This window comes from Erpetoichthys calabaricus, chromosome 8 (assembly GCF_900747795.2).
Source record: "Erpetoichthys calabaricus chromosome 8, fErpCal1.3, whole genome shotgun sequence".
Classification (NCBI taxonomy): Eukaryota; Metazoa; Chordata; class Cladistia; order Polypteriformes; family Polypteridae; genus Erpetoichthys; species Erpetoichthys calabaricus.
Window position 1 is genome coordinate 29815131 of NC_041401.2, and position 20138 is coordinate 29835268.

At 39.3% G+C, this 20138-nt stretch overlaps 1 protein-coding gene across 5 annotated transcripts in view; it reads right to left on the reverse strand.

Annotated features, from left to right (window-relative positions):
- Nucleotides 1-20138, reverse strand: part of LOC114655426 (sodium-driven chloride bicarbonate exchanger-like) — a 326186-nt gene that overhangs the window by 34549 nt on the left and 271499 nt on the right. For 4 of the 5 annotated variants that reach the window (XM_051930577.1, XM_028806403.2, XM_028806404.2 and 1 more), the window contains 2 exons: nucleotides 7495-7656; nucleotides 2584-2697 (listed from right to left, as the gene is read on the reverse strand). In XM_051930577.1, coding sequence (XP_051786537.1) covers nucleotides 2584-2697; nucleotides 7495-7656 — 276 coding nt within the window. Of the gene's footprint in view, nucleotides 1-2021; nucleotides 2217-2522; nucleotides 2698-7494; nucleotides 7657-20138 lie in introns of those variants that run through there. The other variant, XM_051930579.1, reaches the window with a different exon arrangement.

Below are 20138 nucleotides of genomic sequence, written 5' to 3' on the forward strand. Positions count from 1 at the left end.
AAATGTGACACTCAGTGAGCTGCCTAATTGTCCCCACCCAGTTTTAAACAAAATTCACTCATAGATCTTGCCAGAGAGATTATATCGTGGGAAGAAAAAAAAACTCTTTGATTTAAGCAAGTTATAATTTATTGGGAGAATTAGAAATAGAGCTTGGAATTTTCTAATAAGGTTTTGCATACTACTATGAGATCTACAAGAGTTATTGGTTTCTAATTACTGTGTCTTTTTCAAGAAATACGATTTTTTTTTCAGCTGGATTTAACTTGGATGGTGAGTTAGCCCACTGGACTTTTCCTAGTTTGCACACAATGATTTGACATCTTGGTGTCTGATTTCTAGAACATTCCTGACAATGAGTTATTCATCATATCTGAATACAGATAAGCAGGAATTTTATCTCTGAGAGTTATCTGAACTGTTAAGAAGAAATCCATGTACTGTATATATATAATTAGTTTTAGACTCTTATTGTAATGGATATATTGTTATTATTATTTTGTTTTTGTTATTATTCTTTTTTGTTTGTTTTCTTTTCAATTAAATGTACCAATCTTATGTTGGTACATTCTTGCTTTAAAAAATCTGTCAATTCCATTGATTTATATACATATTTGTTCCTCTTTAATGTCTCCTCTTGACAAACCTGCAGTATAATTAGATATTTCTATGAGGTAAATAATAAGCAAAGTGCTGTGTCAGTCTCGTTACCTACAGTACATGAGCTACAGTAGTTAATCAGACATGAACGTTTAGAATATGCAAGGAACATTGGAGACTGGACTCCACACAAACTACAAACATACAATAAAAAGGCTGACATTGGAACCCAGTCTCCTGGAGCTGTGAGGTAGAATCATTACCTTCTCTGCCACATTATTAGCATATTATTTACTTTTTTTCAAAAGAAAGAAACACAATTTTCAAAATAAGGACTTCCCCTGATAGCCAAGATATTTTCTGATATTTTCTATATGAACTGAATGTTTTGTCTGTGGAGAAACAGAAACAAAGGGAATGGCTCCTAGAAGATGGAAATGGTAAATGTGAAACAAGCCTAAATTTGATAACCAAAAGTATGTCCTATCTTTCAACAAAGTCAAGAATCATAATCAAAAATCCAAATCAGAAAAAAGCAAGAATTCTTTAGGTTAGAAAATCAAAGAACATTAACGAACACATACTTGAACGAAGAAGTCTTTTGTTGTTATTAAATAATGATACTCACAGACACTGAACTCCAACAACTCTCAATGAACCACTGAGGGACTCATCGACTTTACCTGAATATAAAGGCAGAGGGTGGTCCCTCAGTGCTGCCATCATGGTGGCCACACCTCTTGGCGGTTCCACCCATGGTAAACAAGGTATGCAACTTTAAAGGCTATGTACACAATACATGATAATTAGTACTGAGATAACAAAAATGACATAAAACAAAAACCACATGTAAAATAATAATTCAGTATAACTAGAAAATTTACTTAAGCCAGGAAACAATCAAGGAAACATGACAGCTGTACAGTGATAGGTACATACAGTAAGGTAATAAGAACTTATCCTCTGTATTCTCAATTTTCAGCATCTTGCTGAGCTATGCCAGACATTATTGCAATAGCAGTCAACGCTCTTTAAGATTTTCACTTTTCCGATCTTTCTCCCTGCTTTCAAATAACATTAGGATATTTTTAGCTCCTGTACATGACAGGAAGAGAATGTTCTGACCTTGAGTGTCGTGAATCAGGTTTCAAAGGAACGTAGCACTATAGCTGGCAAAATCCAAGCTGCAGTTGCATGTGTGATGACAAATGTACCACAAAAGCAGGTCAAAAAATTGGTTTGCGCAATCACCATTAACTAAAAACATAATATGCAGATGTATGATTTAGAATTGGGATATTATTAGCTTAGACAACTGGAAATTAATTTACCATACAGAAAATTACATGTTGAAGCACAAAAAAATAACATTCACTAATTTTCAATTCAGGATTGTCGATCACAGCAATACTGGGCCAGACCTGGAAAAGAGTTCCACTCCACTCCATCATTGCCACCTTCCCACTCACACATATCCACAGGGGGCCAATTTACATTTGCTAATTAACTTAACAGGTGGTGGTGGGGAAACTGAAAAATTAAGACATGGAGAGAACATGTAAAGAGACAGTAAACAGCTGGAAGATTTCAAACAACAGAATGCTGGGTGATACAAGCTGCAATGCTGACCACTGCGCTATTTGATGAACACACCACTGTATAACCGTGGTGTCCTGTACATGTTGAGAGTATTCAAAACGGTCAGCAAATGGTTTAAAACATAAATGAGTGTGTTTTGGTTACGGTACTACAGTTCTCCATTCTCCATGCAGAGACATGATCCAAAACTACAGCCGATTATTTGCTGTGTGCTGTGCAGACACATTGAAGTTGGAGCACAGTAAGATTTAGTGACTTGCGTAGGGTCACAAAGTCAGTCAGAAGTGGGAACTAAAATGAGAGGCTTATCACTGCAGTTATACTACTGTGGAAATGCATTGCTATACTTAATAAAATGGACATTACATAGCCTGTAATGTGTACCTTAAATTCGTTGGGGACCTGAAGCTTTGGAGTCTGAACTCCCAGGGCGTAATCCACAAAAACCATGGTAAGTATGGTGATGAAGACCGCAAAGTCACTAATGATAGAGCGGACCTAAAAAAAAAAGAAAATAGTTATTTAAAGACATTTACATTACAACAATATATTCAATAGTCTGTGAGCAGGTCCAATTGTTTATCGACTCTGTCTTTATAGTAACTGTAACATAATAACAACATAGGATGTTTAACAAACACAAGGAAAACATTCAGTCTGTCTAGCAGGTTTGCTAATGCCTGATCTGTTAAAACATCTCATCAAAGTCCTTTCAAAAGTTGTCAGTGTTTGGTTCTTTCTTTGTAGCTTTGACAGATGTGTATCGCTTCTCATGTGACTTGCCTACCACGGTTGTTACGTATCCACTCAGTAATTTTATGCCATTTCAGGGTAAATCTGTCACTTACACTTTAAGGTCCTCCAGGTGTCTACCAGTGTTGCATTTCTAGTATCTGGTTATTTATCTTTATTCTGTTGTAGTGCTCAATTGTTATATTTCTCATTGCAGTGTTATTCTGTTAGCTCTGTGAACATCTTGTAATGGTTCATGCCATCAGTGGTGTCAAATAAAATAAAACCTGATAAACTGGAAAATCCAAAAGCTGAAGAAAGGAAATGAGCCAATATTGTGTGACATCCAGAGGCTGCACATGCAAACAAGTCACACAAACACATTGCATTGTTTCTTTCTTGATTGTTCTCTCTTCTTTAAAGATAAATAGATTTTGGATACACCGCTTAGGTATGCATTCCCTTTGTGCATCCTTTACATTTCTGGTCTAGTCAGATTCTCTTAGCCATAGAAGGTGCTCTACTCATACTTGGTAGACTTTTCCAAACTATTGCCTCATGCTCTGTGTGTACAACTGATGTGACCAAAAAGTCCTCAGGGACTCCAGTATTGGGTTATCTTAGCTGACTACAGAACATGTCCCCTTGTTATCTAAATAAACAAATATTAAGACTACCAGACAAGCATGAAGGAACGAAAGGCCTCCCCTTGCATGTATAGAGGCTATAAAAGGTATTCACTTCCTTGGACGTTTTCACATTTTATTGCTATACAACACTGAATCACAGTGGATTTAATTTAGCTATTTTGACACCAATCAACAGAAAAAGACTCTTTAATGTGAAAATGAAAACCCATCTCTATGTATGTTGTTTTATAAGTTTTAATGTTTTATTAATGCTTTACTCTGTTTTGGGCTCCCTTAATGCAAAATCAGGTTTCTTTTTAAAAGTATTTTGTTTAATTATCGTATTTGTAGGTATCATGTTTTAATGTTTGTTGCATTCATTCTTTGTGTTTTGTGGGTGAAACCAAATGAGGCGGGGCCACCTTGATGTCACTGCTGAGGAACAGCTTTTTTATTTCAGTCTCTTGGGCACAGCCATCACCAGTGTTTCTGTCTGAGGTGAGAATGTCAACCTCGTCGAGAGGTTTACTTACCTTGGCAGCGACATTCATGTTCAGTGACCTGAGACGAAGACTGGACTCCTTTGTGTCCGTAGCTCATGGAATCCCAAATGAGACACATTACCTGCATTGTGAGGGAGTGTCAGTTACGGTAGTACGGCCATGTGGCATGATTCCCCAATGGTGATCCAGCTTGCAGGGTCCTCATTGATGAGGACCCGAGCAGCTGCACCAGGCCAAGGGGACACCCAAATAAGACCTGGCTGTGTCAGATATACGGTAATTTCCAGAGGGGCGAAGGAGGGGTGGGTTTACTGGACCACGTATCTGCCAGCCAGGATCATAAAACATGCTGTACCAGTGTCCTGATCTGGGGATCATTTCCTTTGGTGGTTCACTGTTTTGTCAAAGAGTGTATTTATCTGTATGTACTGTATTTTCTGCTTGTCTTTAGATTTGATTTTTCAGACATGTTTGGGTAGGTTGCCTTGTTAGGCAAACCCTTTTGCCTCATTTCTCAAATAAATTCCTTCATTTATAAAGATTATTTGTTGGACTTGTCCCACATACCAGAGGTTTTGCAGTTGCCCATTTTATTTGGGACATTATATGTATTATTTGAACTTTAAAAGTCATATCTCTATTTTTGGCCCATGCAGATCGAAGCCTGCCTATGGAATTTGGGTTCAGGCTGCCTGGGCTGAGGCCAATCACAAGGCGAGCCAGGGAAGGTCTGGGCCTAGTTTGTGAGTCTTTTGGAGTCCTGTCAGTCTTTCTCCTATATTTTTGTGCACTTAATCGTAGCACTACATTTGACATGATATTATTGGTCATGTGGCACATGCATCATATGACTAGCAGCAGTGCCCATGAGAACTATGTCGTGGGGTCCAGAATTTGTAAATTTTGTTCTGTATCTTCATTATATTTTTATATCATTCTCATCGTTAACTTATTGTAAGCTTTTTCTAAAGAATATATATATACCCAGACTTTAGTTGGTTTGTCGTGTGATGGGTGTGGCAATGCACTATATCAGCGCGTGCTCTTAACCTCCTCCTCCTCCTTTACTACCAGTCCTATTTTCTATTATTCTTTGTTCTACTGGTGTTATTCCTATAATAAATACCACACTGCCTTTAACTTTGTATGCTTTGTCTTAAATGTCTAGAGTGATTGAAGTAATAAGGTAGATTTTGTTGAGCACCTGGTGCAGCCGGAGGTTTTCCATTACCTTTGTGCTGTGAGGTTTATTAAAGCTGCGGATGTGAGCTCCACCCAATAGTGGGTAACAGTATGTAAAGTAAGGCATTCTTGGCTGATGAATGGCCTATAGTCAGGGATTCTGAGCCTTTGCATGTTTTACATATATTCTTGGAGACCAAAAGTAATATTTAGACCTGAGATATATTTAAAACATTGTATGTTGTTCATGCCAATAATAAGTAAGTCTCCTGAAGTGCTGAGAGAGTGACAGGCTGTGTTATTCCTAAGGCACTTGTGTGGTTTAAAGTGCTAGAGGTTAACCAGCTGTGTGTGTGTCATTCATAGGGCACTATTGAGTTTCTGTGTGTATGTGTGTAGCTATGTATGCGTGTGTTAATCTTAAAATTCAACAGTAGACCAACCCGGTAATGAACTTGACGAGTACACTTACCCTTAAAGAAAATAGATAAAGGGTAAGTAGAGGGAAATACCATGATAATACAACGAAAAAACACAAAATGGTGATACACAGATGAAAAAAATGCAATCTTGACAGGAATAACACTGGTCAAGTCTGATACTGTGATTGTTATGACAGTAGGTAAGAAATTATGCTGATCACAGTACTGGACAATACCAATGTGTTGTATGTTGGTTGAACATGTAAATGAGTTTTTCACTGTACTTTGTACTCGTGAAAATAAACATGAATTTGAGCATGAAATCTTAATGCTAATGTCTTCTCCCCACTAAGCTCCATGAGCTTCACATACAGTTTTCGGCTGAATGTGTGCCTCAAAATGTCACATACTTTTCCTTTATCTGTGATGCTTTATTTTTCAGTTGAGTGTTATCCTCACTTATAGTGAACTGCATATCCACTGATAAAACCCAATAGTCCACAGTATTACTCTACTGCTTGCATTTACACCAAATGTATTTTTAAACATCTTGGTTCTTTGTTATAGATGTTGTAAGGTAATATGTCATGGTGTTCAATGTTAAAGTAGCAAAAAAAATAACTTGTTACGCACTAAAAAGCAGAAGTGATTATTACCATTTACTATTTCAGGGAGGTAGGGTGCTGGTGACTTTTACAAAGACCTAGGCTGATTATAATATTCATGACAGGCAATCATTTAAAAATCCTGTCTGCCAAAAGCCAGTCATGTCCAAAAGCCAGGAGACAAAAAAAGAGAGAAAAGCTCATTAATTTGTTGACCCTGAAAGTCAGTAAGCCTGATAAATGGGCCTGCACTCTCACGACTCACACAGAGAAACACGTGGCAAACAAGCAATTAATGGCAGAACTGAATGTGCAGCGTAGGCTGAAGTGGCAATTTGATTAGGTTGCCTTGTGGACAGCTCTGCATAAGAGCACTGTGAGTATGACAGAGTGCACAGTGCTGCACTAAAGGGTATGTGTGCCACTCCGCTTCTTACCTGTAGACACACATTGTGACACTTAAATTAATTTAATCCTGAATGGAAATATCTACAGTATATACAAACCAATTGGGAACAGCTTATCTGTACTAGTTTACAGTGTCAGGACAGATGGCCAACCCGGCTGGAGGACGGCAAGACCTCTTGACGAGATGAAAGGTGCCAGGGGATGTACCAGAATAAGCCAGAGGCCAGAAGCAGTTCCATTCCCCAAATACGTTAGGTGGCAGTGGTCTGCTGGAGGTGTCCCAGCTTGGACATCTGCAGGGGTTCATGGGAAATCGAGTCTGGAAGTGCAGCCCTGTCAGGGTCCCTGGGTCCTGCAAAGAGGCACTGTTGGAAGAGCACTGCCCTGGTTCTCAGCCATTGACTGTAAAGGATTTTCAACCACATATTGAAAGTGATCATTATATTTCTGATTATGCTAGTTTGTCAAAATACTTTTGAGACCCCGAAAGGGGGGTGGGGGGGGGTTTGTATAAAAATGTCTGTCATTTCCAAATGACTCATACAATATTTTTGGTAAACCCCTTAAATTAAAACTGAATGTCTACACTTCAATCACATAATGCTTGCTTTATTTCAAACCCATTGTGGTGGCGTATAGAGGCCAAAATTATGAAAATTGTGTCACTGTCCTAATGCTTATGGACTTGATTGTATAACTGAAATATAAGGAAAGTTCAGCTATTGAAATGTTGCAGATAATAAATGCAAAACCCACATTGCCTATGAAGATCCTGGAACTTATTTTGATCTTTAAATACTAAAGACAGAGTTACCTTGGTGGGGAAATACCGGCTAGTCTTGAAGTCTTTCAGGAAGGATGACATGGTAACTGTGGAGAAGAAAAGAACAATAGACCAGAAAAGGACATCAGGGACATAAGGACCATGTGGTCCGCAGGCACTTCCAAGAAACTCCCCACGGTTTTTAATGCAATCCTGCAGAAAAATAGAAAAAGCAGCTGTTATTCCAATTGACATATGGCAGTCATCTTTGAGACTTTATCACTGAACTGCAATTCATTGAGACTACGTGAGCAGTTGAGATGAGGGACATCAGAAGGGCATATTTGTATAGAAAAACACTGCACCTTATGGAAAATTTGATCATGATGGAACTATTGTTTTCCACAGCAATCCTGCTTTTGTTTTTTTTTTAACACATTATTAAAATAACTGCCTCATTAATCCCCCATGACTGGTGTTTAAATGCAGTAATACATTCTCATGAGGGAATAGAAAGGAGCCAATCAACATTTTAATCAAGGAAGCTTATCAGGCAGTGTCCATACAGGTCACTCCATTGGGCTCCCAGGATTTAATTTTCACACCCCCGATGTAGTGTAGAAAGCAACTATCTTATCCAATCAAGCCAAAAGAGAACTCTGTCAGTTAATAAGTAATCTGTCTTCTGACTATGAGGGGGTCTCTTCTATGCAGTAGGTTTGGACCATTTGAGCCCCATTATGATAACCAAGGAGTGCATCTGTGAGCCTGCAGAAGGCTTCTTAGCTGGTTCTGCAGTACACATGAATACTTGGGAAGCTGAGAAAGGTACAAAATGGTACTGAGGAGATGTATTTGTTGGGATGTGACAACAGATGGCTAAGACAGAAAAGTATACCCTGAGTTACCAGTTTATTAGGTACATGTATCTAGTAGTGTGCTGTGCCTGTTTTGGCTTTCAGAACAGCATGAATTGGTTTGGGCAATGGATCCTAAAAGATAATAGACGTCTTGCTCAGGAATGTCACAACCTACGGAAATAATAGCTGCTTTAAATATGATGGCTGCTAAGTCTTGCTATAAACAGCCCTTTCTGCCTCATCCTAAATATGCTCAGCAGGTTTGAGATTTGGGGATTGTGCAGGCCATTGAAGCAATAAGAAATCACTGTCATGTTCCCAGGATCACTTGTTGGCAATACGTGCCTGGTGACTTGGGACATTATCAAGATGGAAGTCATCACCATAGTGTAAATAAACAGATATACCTGGCTGTTCACATCTTATACAAAGGATTTTAAGTGAGGCATGAAAATCAAGAGGTCCAGGGGGGTGGGGGGGCTTAATCCAGTGGACTCCATGAAATCAGGACAAATGGTGGCAATTCCTGAAAGTACATTTTGAAAACTTATTATCGTAGTATAAATCACTAACAGCCTATTACTGGGTTTGCCAGAAAGTATTGTAGCAGAGTTCAGAGAGCTCTTCACAGGCAGGACTGGAAGGCAGCCATCTGCAAGCTCTTCACAGGCTATACAGAGCTCAATGCTTGAAGGAGAGGAAGGCGTATCCTTTAAATTAGTACAACTCAAGAACAAGGACTAAGACTTTCCCAGCATGAAGCTTTACTTGGCAGACAGGAATTGAATCAGAGTAGAATGATGTTTTCCACAGTCTTCAAGCATGTAGTATGTTATGAAAAATGTCTGCTCTGTATAAAGCTGATTAGAAGTACAAGGTGGTATGGCATGCCTGTGTATGATTTGATTTTTCTACTAAAGATCAGTATATCCTAACTTATAACATTCTTCATAGTTTATTTAATGTTCATTCTAAAGTGCTAGAGTAAGATTTCAGTGTTCAGTGGCCAGTGGCTTTCAATTGAAAAGAAAATGCCATTAAAAATGCCATTAACTCAAAGAGAGTGAGGCAAGTTCGTTGTTCTACGTGAACGTCACTGGAAGAATAAAACCTAATAATAAAAAAACAAGCATGCATCTTTTACAAGTAACCAAAATTTACGCCAGGTGTTAAAATCAAATGTATGTTCCAAATAACAATATACAGTACTGTATTATTTACCCTATACAACTCCAGGCTCATCACACACAGATAAGGAGCCTTGGCTTGAGCTGGGAGCACTTTTTCCCCGAGTTGAGCTCCGTCAAGGCAGGAGATGGGACAGCCAGCTGCTTGCTGCTTGTGCTGTGTGATGCATTTACAAAACAAAACACGTTGATGGTAGAGGTGCAAAGAGATTTAAGATAGGCCTGGATTACAAGTTTTTTCGTAGGCTTCTGGAATTCTAGTGTTAAACTGAAAAGGCTCTGCCATTTTAATTTTTTCTCATAATTTGTCCACTGTAGCCATGGATTCAGCCTAGTCGTTCTTCTCTGGACTTTTTCTAGCACTGCTACATATGTTTGTTTTTAGCCAGGGGGCAATAACTGCACACAGTACTCCAAAAAAAAGTCTAAGAACACTACATTATTACAGTCATTAGAAGACTCATTAGAACACTACAAATGTTTTGACAGACCTTCAGCACAAGAAGCTTGCCAATCCTATCCACCAGTACTCCAGATGAGGTCTCACCAGTATGTTATAAAGCTTGAACATAACCTTCTTGGACTTGTACTCTACATATCAGGGCACTATATAACTTCACAACTTCACATTCTGTTAGCCTTCTTAATGGTTTCTGAACACTGTCTGGCAGTTGATACTGTCAAGTCCACTACGACTCCTAAATCCTTCTCATAAGGTGTACTCTCAATTTTCAGACCTCCATTGTGTATTCACACTTAACATTTTTATTTCCTATGTGTAATACTTTACATTTATTTACATCAAATTTAATCTGCTGCAGATCTCCCCAAGTCTGCATGCTGTCCAAGTCCCATTGTTGTAATTCAATGGATTGTTGATTATCTGCCAATCCACCTATCTTGGTATCATCTGCAAACTTAACTAGCTTTTTATTTACCTTCTTATCCAAATCATTTATATACAGTATGTTATAAATAGCAGCGGCCCTAGCATCAACCTCTGAGTGACACCACTGTTAACATCAGCCAATTCTTCTAAGGTTCCTAATACTATCACCCTCTGTTTTCTGTGTCTGAGCCAATTCTGCACCCATTTACACACCACACCCTGAAATGCCAGTTCTTTTAGTTTGATGCCCAACTTCTCATGTAGCACCTTATCAAATGCGGTCTGAAAGTCCAGATAAATAATATCATATGCTCCACTTTGATTATATCTTTTTGTTGCTTCCTCATAGAATTCCAGCATGTTAGTAAAACACGACCTTCCTCGTCTGATCCAATTTGCCTGCTCAGTCCTATCCTTAATAATTCCTTCCATTAATTTACGTGTGATGCATATAAAGCTTACTGGCCTATAGTTGCTTGAATCTGCCTGTTCACCTTTTAACAGGATAATATTTGCTATTTTCCAGCCCTCGGAATATACCCAGTCTGCAGTGACTTCCTAAAAATATTGGTCAAAGGTTTATATATATATACTTGTTACCCTCCCTAAGAATTCAAGGATAAATATTATCTGGTCCCGGTGATTTGTTTGACTTCAGCTCCTTTAATCTAAGTAGTACTTCTCCCTCTACAATTTCCAAATCACTTAGTAGTCCCTTGGTAGTCCCTTTTACTGCAGGGAGTGTACTACTTTCTCACATGAGTAGTGAGAAAAGCACTATATAAATGTTAGGAATGTATTATTATTATTATTATTATACTTGATTCATCCATTATAGTTTTTCTGCAATTGGGTAATGGAAAAATGAAGCCAGAAAACAGATTGATGGAGGAACTTAATTGGTACCTTTATCTGCTGACATCATGGAGCAATGAGGAACTCAAAAGGAAGTTCACTAAATGCCAGTTGACAGCTTTCAGTTAATTATGAATTAATGGCTCTTGGGTAATGACTGTGCAATTAATCTGTATAGGAAGTATCCTGGGGCTAGGGATATCAGATGATAACTTTTATGAAGAGGATATTAGATGAATTAAGTATTTTTTTTTTAAATGACTTGAAATTTATCTGTAGTTATCAGAAATGGTTATTAATGCATGCTGTTGTGATTAGAGCACAATTACTGCAGATTCACTTAAAATACATTACTTTGTTAGTGTTGGTATGTGTGCTGTTTACACACTGATATCAATCCATATGTTTTCAAACCTGCTTTGCCCATTTGAGGCTCAACCCTTGATGAAGTACCAGTCCGTTATGGGGCACACATGCAGGAAAACAGGAACACCCAGAGTAAACCCACTAATGACTGTGCCACCCCACACATTGACAAGAAGCTTGAAACTACACATGTAAATGCTTTGTGAATTATTACAGACAATGTGTACCATGGGCATCTTTTGAATGGGCACTTGAGGTGATGCCCTAGTACACAATCTCCCTGCCAGCCCCACTGCACAAAGAGAAAGTGACAGACGTCCATTATAAACGTGCTTTGAGAAAGTGACAGACGTCCATTATAAATGTGTTTCGAGAAAGTGACAGACGTCCATCAAAAATGTTGTTCGTCTCAAACTGGTAATCCGTGAAAATCTGCCAGCCACTGCCCTTAATCTCTGCTGCCTGCTTCACTCCATATGAGCACACATGGCATGTTCCAGTAAATCGCTGTATCCCTCCAAAAGCTTCCTACTTAAAGCAGGCATCTAGCAGCACATGGTGTGCACTGCACATTAATAACAACAAACGATTCTGAGGAACAGTCCATGTGGTACTTTATAAGAAGAGTCTGCAGCTTCACAAATTGAAACACATTTTCTCTCCATGGTCCCGGAACACCCCATATGTCAGCTTATTAAGTTCTGACACAGCTATTGATCATTTTCTCTTGCCCCACACAATGAAAGCATGGTTTGCTAGAAGTACAAATTCTGAATTGCTTTTGTATTTTTTAACCGTCTATGTCAGCAGCACTACAGATAAGAGCCTGAGGAATTAGCTTTAAGGGGCCTTGGCAGAGTAAGCCTGTAACATGTACCACTATGTAAGCCGATGGGCCATTCATCCATATGTCCGTCCATTTTTCAATACCTTTAATGTAGTTCAGTTTCAATGATGCCAGAGTTCATCCTGGCAGCTGATGATAAGTCATTGTTGCTATTACTCTTTGTTTTTTTAATACTCTTATGGTCATGACTAAGTAATGGTGGCATCATCATAATGTAGGAAACTTACATCTAATAATGGATTAAACCCAAAAACAGATATTTTGGGGACATAAAAATGATGGAAGGCTGGTGGGGTGCATTATTGTAAGGAGTTGGAGTTCCCTACCCCCTAGAAGTTAGCAGTAGGCTTTCTCCAAAATTATCTTGACTGAAAAAGAGGCCTGAGTTGTCTCCAAAGCTTACATATGGTAATCTTTCTAGTCAGCCAATAAAAGGTGTCATTTTGCTTGACTTCTCACTACATCCAAAATTATATTGAAGTCTGGGCTTTAGGAATATAGAGACATCTGGGGTGGCCATGGTGAGTTGTAGGTGGACAGATCCAGTACTTTCAGATTGCATTCTAGACACAAGAAATAGTCCAGAAAGGAAACCAGAAGTGACTACAAGTGAGGGCTTAAAGGCATCTTCATCTTGGAGTCATGTGATCAGGTGGTGGCAGGAGCTCAGAGGTGGTGACAGAGGTACAGGAGGGATGGCTACACTGAATTGGTGGACACATGCTTCAGGCACCTCATGGTAGTTTGGTACCAAGAGCACTCCAAAATGAAGATTTTGCTTCATGAACACATTTGGGTGTGTCTTATGGATTTTGGTCTGATAATCACAAAATAATCCTCTAACTTTTCCTATTACATACGGTCTTATTGCAATTAATTGCCTGTATTTGAGATTTCCTCTCATATTTTAAGTAGAGCTGCTGACTAAATGCTGCTAACGTGTTAAATATTTTTTTCTTTTTGTTTATTTAAATAAATTATTTATTTATAACAGTTCTTTGTTGGCCTTTGTCATTTCAAGCCAATGGTGTATGGTCATCTTCATCCTTGAAGATCATTTCTTTGTATTTGGGGCGTTTAAAAGTTTTCTAGCCTGAGCCCAAGTTTAGTCCTGTGTAGGCCTTTAGGCCTACCTTTTGAGTGTGGGGCCAGGCTCTCTATGGTGAGGCCTGTTTCTAGGCAGACCAGTGAGGTTTTCAGTCTGGGATTTTTTTGAACACTATGAATCTTTTTGCCTTTTTATGCTACCATATTACAATAGGTGCGGCCATGTTGTTTGCAGTTATTATGCCAAGTTGTGTGGTGTCATTGTGTTCAGAAGAACCTTGTTAGCTGAGTATTCAATCCTTTCTAAAAACAAAGTTTTAGGTAGTGATACTTAGGAGAAAATAACCTACGATAACGTTAGGACTACTGGCTTGAAGTCTGTGTCATTTTTTACTTTAATTCTAATATTGCACCCTTGCTTTGGTATATTTATAGTTTTGAGCTATGTCCTTGTCCTCTACTAATTTTTTTGCCTTTCCTTTTACAATATTTTTCATCTAATTGTTTACTCCATTTAAAAATACAAAAATGCCAGTGGTCAAAAGTATTCACTACACCACCCAACTCCTGGGGCCTCATGTATAAATGGTGCATACACACAAAAATGTTGCATATGCCCGTTTCCACACTCACATCGCGATATATAAAAACTAAAAATGGCATAAAGCCACGCACATTTTACGCCAACTGAATCCCTTGCGTGCACAACTTCTCTGCTAGGTTTTGCAAACTGGTGGCACCCAGCATCAAAGCAGTGCTACTCTTCCTCTGTAGTTTCCCTTTATTTTTTAAATTCAAATCCCTGAGGTGGCTTAATCAAATACAGTGAAATTAACCGCATATCATTTATAAGTTCAAGACATCTGACTGTAGTCAATCTGTAACAATATAATGATGCACAGAATGGCCAAACTATTCCAAATACTATAACTGCTTTAGCGTTGTTTTTCTCAGTGCACCATTGAGTATTTTAACCCACTGAGTGTTGAATCACAGCTGTACAGCCGCTGATCGGAAAGCTCTATGGCAGATTGTGTCAAGAGCGGGAAGAAATATTCGGATACAGCTTCTAGCACATGTTGCCTCAGCCATGCGCACAGTATATTTGAACTACTCCCATTCGGCAAACGCTTCAGAGCCTTTCCTGTACGGACCTTGAGGTTCAGAAACATCCCAAGAGCATCCCAAGAGCTCTAAACGCACTCAATCAGTCCATCAAGTCCTCCTGGTAGAACTGTTTGTACTTATAAGTACAATTTCCTCACTGTAAACTTGCATTACAGTTGTAATATTGCACAACCTGAGCCACTTATGCTTTCATATTGTATTTTTTTTTCACTGTTTTTTATCCTATTATTATTATTGTTGTTGTTGTTATTTTACCATTCTATAGGACAATAAGTTTATGGAGGATTTGCATATTGAATCTCATTGTACCATACAATAACAATAAAGGAACTCAATTCAATATAAGAGAATGCATATAAGAGAATGATGACAACTGACTTCTAAGATGATTTAAATTTCCAGGAGCTATCTTCTTGGAGCAAGGTATATATATTACCTTATTACAGATAAATTTTCAACTTCATTTAAATAATGTATGTTGTTAATGATTAAATATGCGAGGACTTGGTGGCACAGTGGTAGCGATGAGCTGGAGCCCTGTTCAGGGATTGTTCCTGCCTCACGCTGTATGCTTGCTGAGACTGGTGCAACCCTGGATGGATAGGTGGATGGAATAATTAAATATGTACTACGAAGATACTTCAATGTTCCTTAAAAGTTTTGAAGAATCGGTGTTCTAAGCTTACAGATGGTTTGAGATTTATTAAAGAGCTGATTGTGTGGCAGTTGGTTACTTGGAGAAACAAAATTGGAGGAACTGGAGGTTAGTATGTTTGAAAGAGACAGTACTGCTGCAATAAATTATTTTATTGAGGATCGTGCATGGGGCAGAAAGCATCTTGCTGGAGGCAGGAACAATCTCTGGAAGGGGCGCCAGCTCGTTGCTACCACTACACCAACGTGCCTCAATGTTTTATACATGCTTTAATTTCCATCATCATGAAAATGATATCAAGTATACATCTTAGTATTTAAAATGTTCAGAGAACTGTAACATCATGAATGTAATGTATTCTGTGTCCTGTTGGCGTAAGAAAAAGCCCGTTTAAGAAGCACTTAGTGATTCACACACATAAGAGTACATAGAAGAACACATAGAAGACAAAGCATTTAACGTGCTACTTTAGTTACGATGAGATTTGGGAAACTATTAAATTAAATGATTTTAAGATAAAGGCTGGACACTAAGAAGTGAGAAAAGGACCTGTAATGACTGGCTAGACAGAGGGACCGAGAAAAGATGTGCAGCAGGTAAGGGTGATAAAGGATAAAGATGGAAACATACTCACAAGCAAGGAGAGTGTGTTGAGCAGATGTAAAGAGTACTTTGAGAGGCTTATGAATGAAGAGAACAAGAGAGAGAAGAGGTTGGATGATGTGGAGATAGTGAATCAGGAAGTGCAATGGATTAGCAAGGAGGAATAAAGGACAGCTATGAAAAGGATGAAGACTGGAAAAGCTGTTGGTCCAGATGACATACTGGTGGAAGCACAGAGATGTTTAGGAGAGATAGCAGTGTAGTTTTCAACCAGATTGTTTAACAGAATGTTGGAAAGTGAGAGGATGCTTGAGAAGTGGAGAAGTGTACTGGTACAAATTTTTAAGAATAAGGGGGATGTGCAGAGCTGTAGTAACTACAGGGGAATACATTTGATGAGCCACAGCATGAAGTTATAGGAAAGAGTAGTGGAAGCTAGGTTAAGAAGTGAGGTGATGATTAGTGAGCAGCAGTATGGTTTCATGCCAGGAAAGAGCACCACAGATGCATTGTTTGCTCTGAGAGTGTCGATGGAGAAGTATAAAGAAGGCCAGAAAGAGTTGCATTGCATCTTTGTGGACCTGGAGAAAGCATATGACAGGATATGTACGAGGGAAGTGTGACAGTGGTGAAAACTGCAGTAGTAGTGATGGATACATTCAACATGGAGGTAGGATTACATCAGGGATCGGCTCTGAGCCCTTTCTAAGCCCTTTCTTATTTGCAATGGTGATGGACAGGTTGACAGACGAGATTAGAGGGGAGTCCCCATGGACTCTGATGTTTGCTGATGACATTGTGATCTGTAGCAAGAGTAGGGAGCAGGTCAAGGAGACCCTGGGGAGTTGGAGGTTTGCTCTAGAGAAGAGAGGAATGAAGGTCAGTAGGAACAAGACAGAATACATGTGTGTGAATGAGAGGGAGGTCAGAGGAATGGTGAGGATGCAGGGAGTAGAGTTGGTGAAGGTGGATGAGATCAGAGTAACAGGGATTGTGGAAGAGAGGTGAAAAAGAGAGTGCAGGCAGGATGGAATGGGTGGAGAACAGTGTCAGGAGTAATTTGTGACAGACGAGTATCAGCAAGAGTGAAAGGGAAGGTCTACAGGACAGTAGTGAGACCAGCTATGTCATATGGGTTGGAGATGGTGGCGCTGACCAGAAAGAAGGAGACAGAACTGGAGGTGGCAGAGTTAAAGATGTTAAGATTTGCATTGGGTGTAACGAGGATGGATAGGATTAGAAATGAGGACATTAGAGGGTCAGCTCAAGTTGGACAGTTGGGAGACAAAGTCAGAGAGGAGAGATTGCGTTGGTTTGAACATGTGCAGAGAGATGCTGGGTATATTGGGAGAAGGATGTTAAAGATAGAGCTGCCAGGGAAGAGGAAAAGAGGAAGGCCTAAGAGAAGGTTTATGGATGTGGTGAGAGAGAACATGCAGGTTGTGGGTGTAACAGAGCAAGATGCAGAAGACAGGACGATATTGAAGAAGATGATCCGCTGTGGCAACCCCTAACAGGAGCAGGCAAAAGAAAAAGAAGATTCAAAGAGGCATAATTCTGGGAGGAGTCAGGGTGGAGCGACAGGCCTGTGCACGACCATTAATTTTCACGCCGATCAGGGTTTACGGAGCGGAAGAACATGGAAGTTGTCGTACGCACAGATTTATGTATCTAGATTTTTTTTTGTGCATAAGCACATTTCTGCTTTTGTCCATATACCATGTTTTAGTGTGAATTCTACACACAGTGTTTTGCATGAGGCCCCTGATCTTCAGCACCTCTTGGACTTTCGACATTTCTTAAGTTAAAGTGTCTAAGATTTTGCACTGGTGTAAGGAGACAATAGTCACTAGCAGTATTTTTTTAAATTTCAAACAACAAGTGCTGGAACAAAGATAGTGAATAAATAGTAGCCAAAGGAATAAGCAAAGGAATAGTCAGGTTCTCCAAAGACATGCTGGTTAGGTGGATTGGCGATTCTAAATTGGCCCTAGTGTGTGCTTGGTGTGTGGGTGTGTTTGTGTGTGTCCTGCGGTGGGGTGGCACCCTGTCCAGGATTGGTTCCTGCCTTGTGCCCTGTGTTGGCTGGGATTGGCTCCAGCAGACCCCCGTGACCCTGTGTTCAGATTCAGCAGGATGGAAAATGGATGGATGGATGGATAGTCAGGTTCAGATAAAAATTGTGAGAGCATGAACTGAAAAACAATGACAACTGGATGAAGTGTAAATCAAAGTCCAGAAAGTTACACCCATTGTAAAAATAAGAAGCAAACATGGTCAGATGAAATTTAGAACATCTTTCAACAATATGAATTTCAAATAGCAAAAATAATACAATTTTAATAGCAATAATTCTGAAGGATTCTATGATACTTTTTCTGGGCTGTGACTTGGGGTGACATTATACTGGACTGGCCCATGTTGTTTTTCTTGCATCTTGGTTTGGCTTTCAGTGTAGTTAATATGTGCCATTGTAGCTCCAAAGTCACTGGTGAAAAATTATTTAGGATTCTATTCCTCTCCATTTTACATTCTCACAATGTGAGGCTGACAGTGAACCTGGGGCTTCAGACTCAGTACGTGGCAGCTCATCCAGTTCAGCTAATGGGAATTTTCCATACCCCACTGGGTTTATTATCTAGGCCACAGTACCATTTGTCTCTGTTCAGAAATTCATTCAGGTAGTTACCGCATCTCTCATTCACTTGTCTTACTTGAGAAGGCAGGATTTGAATTTGGAACCTTTGAATTACAAACCAGCCTTCTCTGCCACTGTACCAAATTGGTATTCCCTTTAATTTAAATAGATGTATTGCCCCTTACTGACCCAGATGCCCCAGGTTTGCAGCCAGCATCTCTGTTTGCTGCATTGAGCAATTTCTTGACATCCATCTTTAGAAATCTGGCCTTTGTTAATAAAGACTAAGCAGCTGTCTTATTCAACCACATCTGTGTTGATGGTGTAATATAACCCTGCAGGGGAGCCAGAAGGGTCAATTTCAATTTAACCACTATGTGTAACCACCAATAGTAATACAGTTATTTTTGGAATGTTCACTCCGTGCTAGAAGTAAAATACAACATTAATAACTATTAGGATGAAGCATAATTCAAACAAATCATCTGCTTTTTAAAGACATTTAAAATTACAGAAGTAGCACCAATCAGCAGAGCTGAGCTCCAAGATTAAGAGCTGTGAAGGCACTTGAGTGAGGGTCCTGTTGTTGAAGATGATGATCATCCAGAGGGAATTTAATGGCTTGCCTTTATCATGATGCCAAAGTCGAGCCTCTATATTTTAAAAGTTCACTGTGTCACCTATGTGTGATACAGAAGTGGGTTGGGGTTCCAATCAGGAGAACACAGTGAGAACTGGTTATGCTAAAGTGCAAGAACTAACCTCTCTTCCTGTTCCATCTAAAGAGTGGAGGAGGTGCCCTCGGAAGAATAGTGACAGAACTTCCAGCAACATCCCTATATAAACACGCAAAAGCTGGACTTAGGCATTCATTCTTGGACCTACAATTGCAGCCAGCAGAAGCATTGCTTTACAATATTGATCAAGTTCCACGTTTTTTTTTTTTTGTGTTTTGTTGCCTTATTTTTCTAGAATTTCTGCTAACAAACAAAGATTTCTGGTAGACTTCGACACTTTGTTGTGTCGTGTCCTGTTTCTCCTCACAGCTGTCAACAAGAGTAAACTGCTATGAAGACTACTGATGACAGCAGAGGGATGTTGTGTTTCCCAGTGCATTTGCTAAGGCTAAGAATTTGGCCCAGTATTATAAAAACTGCAAACTTTGTCCACATTAAACTTTTAAATAGATTCAGGGCTAGAAGGGAATAAATCAACAATAGCTGCATCACAATTTCCAAATTGTGGCACCTCAAAATCCATTCATACCTACTGCAGACAACAGAAAATAGAAGGGCACTGAATATCTAATAGAATTCAATTAACATGATAAAACAGATGGAGACAATGATAATTATTATACCCTCATTTTTGTTTTTATTGCTCAGGATTAACCACAACAATTTAAGACATGTCATACATGGGAGAGTCATGGGGAGTTATGAGGTCACTGGAAAAGGGTATGTGGCGCTCCCGATATCTATACAAAAAGGATGAAGGTCCAAGTCTTTAGAGTCCTGGTGTTTGCCTGTCTTGCTATATGGTTGTGAGACATGGACACTATCCAGTGATTTGAGATGAAGACTGGACTTCCTCAGTATGGTGTCTCTTTGGAGAATCCTT